The sequence below is a fragment of the Verticillium dahliae genome, genomic scaffold, assembly GCF_000150675.1.
Source record: "Verticillium dahliae VdLs.17 supercont1.4 genomic scaffold, whole genome shotgun sequence".
In the NCBI taxonomy this organism is placed as follows: Eukaryota; Fungi; Ascomycota; class Sordariomycetes; order Glomerellales; family Plectosphaerellaceae; genus Verticillium; species Verticillium dahliae.
Window position 1 is genome coordinate 867,888 of NW_009276925.1, and position 3,668 is coordinate 871,555.

Genomic DNA, 3,668 nt, shown 5'->3' on the forward strand with positions numbered 1-3,668 from the left:
GGGAACATAGGGATTCCAGCAATGACGACACCAAGGTTTTGCCGAAGGGGCGCCACTAGCATGGTTCCGGCGACGTGATGAACAAGGTCAAGACGTGGGATGGGGTAAAACAAGTAGGACAAATAATCTGATGGATGGTAGCGCAGAGGCCTGGACTTCTGGCGAGTCAAGTCAAGTTGACCAAGCGAGCAGGCGTTCGTGGTTGAGAGCGGGGTAATGGTCCGTGGTCTTGAGAAACACACGGGGCCGAAGGAGCAGGCTCGTGATGCGGCACCCGAACGGGCCCGCTCGCTGTGTTGCAAGAGAGGGTGTGTCGGCGGGCTCTTTGCTGGATGGATTCGCTTGCCGAGAGCTGAAGCATGATGGAAGCGAGGCTTCGGCCGACGACTGCCGGACCAGTGGTGTTCTTAGCCGAGCCCATTTGGCACAGCCAGCGTAATCAGGCATCGCCTGCGTGACTGGCTCAAGGCTTACTTGTCCCTCCACTGTGTACTCAACACTGCTGGGAATAAAACTTCGCTACCAGCTTCCTTCCCAAGGCACGGAATGGACGTCCATCGTATCATTAGGCTCAAGCCAAGAAAGACTGACGCTGCTCGCTTGCCAGAAGCGACCAGCGGTGAGCAAAAGCCTAGGCAAAGCCTGGTCGAAGCACTGACGTGCACCCTCTCAACCATACACAATCGAGACATGTTGGGCCTAAGGACGATCGCTGTCCGCCTGCATCCTCAAAAGCCAGGCAACTGATAAACGAAGGTGCTGTCATCGGGGATGACGCCTGGTGTCATCGCAATCATATCTGTGAGCGGGATGACGAGAAGAAGAACTAGTCTTCGAAAGCCCCTTGTTTCGAAGGAAAGCCCGACTCCAGCGCCGGCACCTCCCATGGGTACTCTTCTGGCGGCAAGGGCTCATGTAGTTGGGAAGTGTCCAAAGCGATCGCGTGGGGGCTTTGAGGATGGTCGTCGGTGAAGATATGTGTCGGTTGTCGTTCAAGCAGCGCGAAGGAGTAGCGAAGTCTCGGAAGCATCTGGAACCCGCTACGCATGCCGATGGCACGGTCAACATCTGTAACGAACTGTAGCAATAATCGTATGAGCGGGGTTCGTTGCTTCCCGCGATCGAATTGGGAGCACATGAGGACGGACGCAGAGAGTTTGATTCGCTCGGAGCGAGAGGGCTGGCCCTTACTTCCAGACTTTGAATGGATTCGTCTGTACCCAGTATGTCAAGCCCCGTGGACTGTTAGCACTTGACTGTACCGAACAGGATCTTCGTGTGAGAGCAGCCTGCATCCAGATTTTGGTACCCCAGTCCCCTGGATCACAGGACTTGCTGTGCTGTTTGCACGGCACGCTGGCGCACAAAGTCCTGCGCAACCTGATGGTAGGTTCTGCAGGCAATTTGAGGCCAGGGCATAAAGCGGCAGGGTAGCCGTGCCTGGGCGAAACCAGCTTACGCGTTGAGTGAGTTCCACTAGCATAGCATTGAAGCTTTGCGCCGTAACTTGAATCACTGCGTGGGCAGTCGAAGGCGGGGCCCCAGCCTAGGATATCCGTCGTGACATTGCAACGCGGGCCGAGCCGTTGAGCCACTCTTTTGCTTGATGTGGACAGGATGGGTGTACAATATTGGAAGAATCATTGAGTAGGATGTTGTGGTCTTTTGGTACACGAATTGATAGTAGTGGCGTCCATTTCGGGCGACTGAGAGGCCATGTCAGTCGGGGTCTTGAGGGATTCTCGTATGGCGGGCACTCGCGATGACGTGCTTGTTTAGGCTGAGAAGCAAATGACAAGAAGCGCAAAAGCGCGTGTCTAGGTATTCAGGATTCGAGGCCAATGCGTGCTCCAGGACGGCGAGTCATAGTTCAATGGTTGTCTCTGTGTTGATGTTGAAGCTGGAAAGAGGCACCAGGCAGGGCATGGAGGGGTAGGAGAGACATCAATGTGGGGTTTTAGGCTGATCGTACGGGTGAATCGAAGAAGCTCAACCTTATCAGTCGCTTATCGTACTGACTGGAGGGGCAACGTTGGTTTTGCAGTGTCCCCGTTTGAGGGTCAACGGGCCAAGCGTGGCAACCCGGCATGGTGTGACTTCAGACTGTCTGAGAAGGTCGAGAGATTGTCATTCGGAGCTTGGATTGCATACAAGGGTCTGACCCGTTTCGCTGTGAAAATATTTGCCGTTTCAGGCACTTCAGAAGCCTCTCAGGGAATTTGGGGGCTGCTGGCGGAGACACGTGATGCTAGGCCGTGCTTCTCCAGCGGCCTGTCCACTAAAAATACCCTCCTAGGTGCCTAGGCAGGTAGCCCAAGGCGGGTAGGCGCCGTATCTCGAGCCAGCCTCAGCCCATCGTGTGGGCTGACTCTACCTGTCACAGGCTCACAGCCTTCCTCTTCCATCCTCCATCCTCCAAGCCTTTTCGCCCATTATCGATACGACACTACTCGGCAGCTGGACCTGCTGCTCGTTCGTTTCTGTTTGCACACTCTGTAATCATAATTGCATCAGCAGCCTCCGTCTTTCTTTCGCATTGCCACGTTCATTCGTTAGTCTGGCTTCTGCTACCCAGGTCCTGTACAATACCAATTACCACCAACCCGACCGGACTCTCTCGATCCATCCATCCATTTCCGTCGTCTTGGCTTCACGGCGCTGTTCTGCCGAATAATCCGACGCTCCTTGTCAGCATTCACCGGAGCCTGCATCCTGTGTTGTCAGGCATCGGACCAGCTTTTATCGAAATCAACACACTTGGTTCTACAGAGACGGAACCAAGTGACCACTGCCTGACGTCTGCTTCATTGACGCCTGCTTCATCACATTCGATCCAAGTCCTGTCACCATGGCTTGCATCGCCCCACCACCTGCTCGCTACCGCCGCGCGCTCCTCGTGAGCCTCGTCGTCTTCATCGTCCTCGCGATCGCCCTCGGGTACACTCGACTACTGTCGCTCGACAGCCTCCTCCCGACAGACATGCATATCCCTGTGCTCCAGAAACCCCGTGGACGCACTGGCGCCGACCGCCCCATGTCCTACGGCGAGACCGCCCGCCCGCCGTTCAAGGACCTCCCCCACCCGCTGGCGACACTCGATCCGGCCCTCGTGCCTGCCGCCGACAACAATCGCCGTCTCATCATCATCGGCGACGTCCACGGCATGCTCGCTCCCCTGGAAGCCCTCCTCAAGAAGCTGAACCACAACGCCGCGCCGGTATCGAAGGGCGCCGAGAGCGCCAACTACGATGACCACCTCGTCTTTCTCGGCGACATGGTCAACAAGGGTCCCGACACGCCGGGCGTCATCGACCTCCTCCTGCGGCACAACGCCTCGGCCGTCCGCGGCAACCACGAGGACCGCGTGCTCCTGACGCGCGCCGACCGCGCCACGCCCCGCGTAGCCGACGAGTCGGCCGGCGGCGACGAGGGCCCCGCGGCGCCCGACAACCTCGAGCAGCAGCAGAACGTCCTCTCCTCGAACCGCGGCAACAAGGCCGACCACGACTCGCTGCGCTCACTGGCGGCAATGCACCTCATCTACCTGTCAACTTTGGACGTAAATAACCATTTTTCCTCATATAAAGCGTATAAAAAAGAAATGACGACGCGATAAAATCGGGCTTCCAATTCGATAATTACTATCCTTTGGTTCTTATCCTAAAATT

General features: G+C 56.6%; 2 protein-coding genes across 2 annotated transcripts in view; one reads left to right on the top strand and one right to left on the bottom strand.

Moving 5' to 3' along the window:
- Positions 1 to 692, bottom strand: part of VDAG_02626 (uncharacterized protein) — a gene marked incomplete at both ends in the record, with an annotated part of 2,312 nt that extends 1,620 nt beyond the window's left edge. The window contains 2 exons of the mRNA XM_009653279.1: positions 182 to 502; positions 592 to 692. Coding sequence (XP_009651574.1) covers positions 182 to 502; positions 592 to 692 — 422 coding nt within the window. The remainder of the gene's footprint in view (positions 1 to 181; positions 503 to 591) is intronic.
- A 2,156-nt stretch (positions 693 to 2,848) lies between these two features.
- The window catches only part of VDAG_02627 (ser/Thr protein phosphatase family), a gene marked incomplete at both ends in the record, with an annotated part of 1,527 nt that continues 707 nt past the window's right edge, over positions 2,849 to 3,668 (top strand). Inside the window, one exon of the mRNA XM_009653280.1 lies at positions 2,849 to 3,559. Within this exon, the coding sequence (XP_009651575.1) occupies positions 2,849 to 3,559 (711 nt within the window). The remainder of the gene's footprint in view (positions 3,560 to 3,668) is intronic.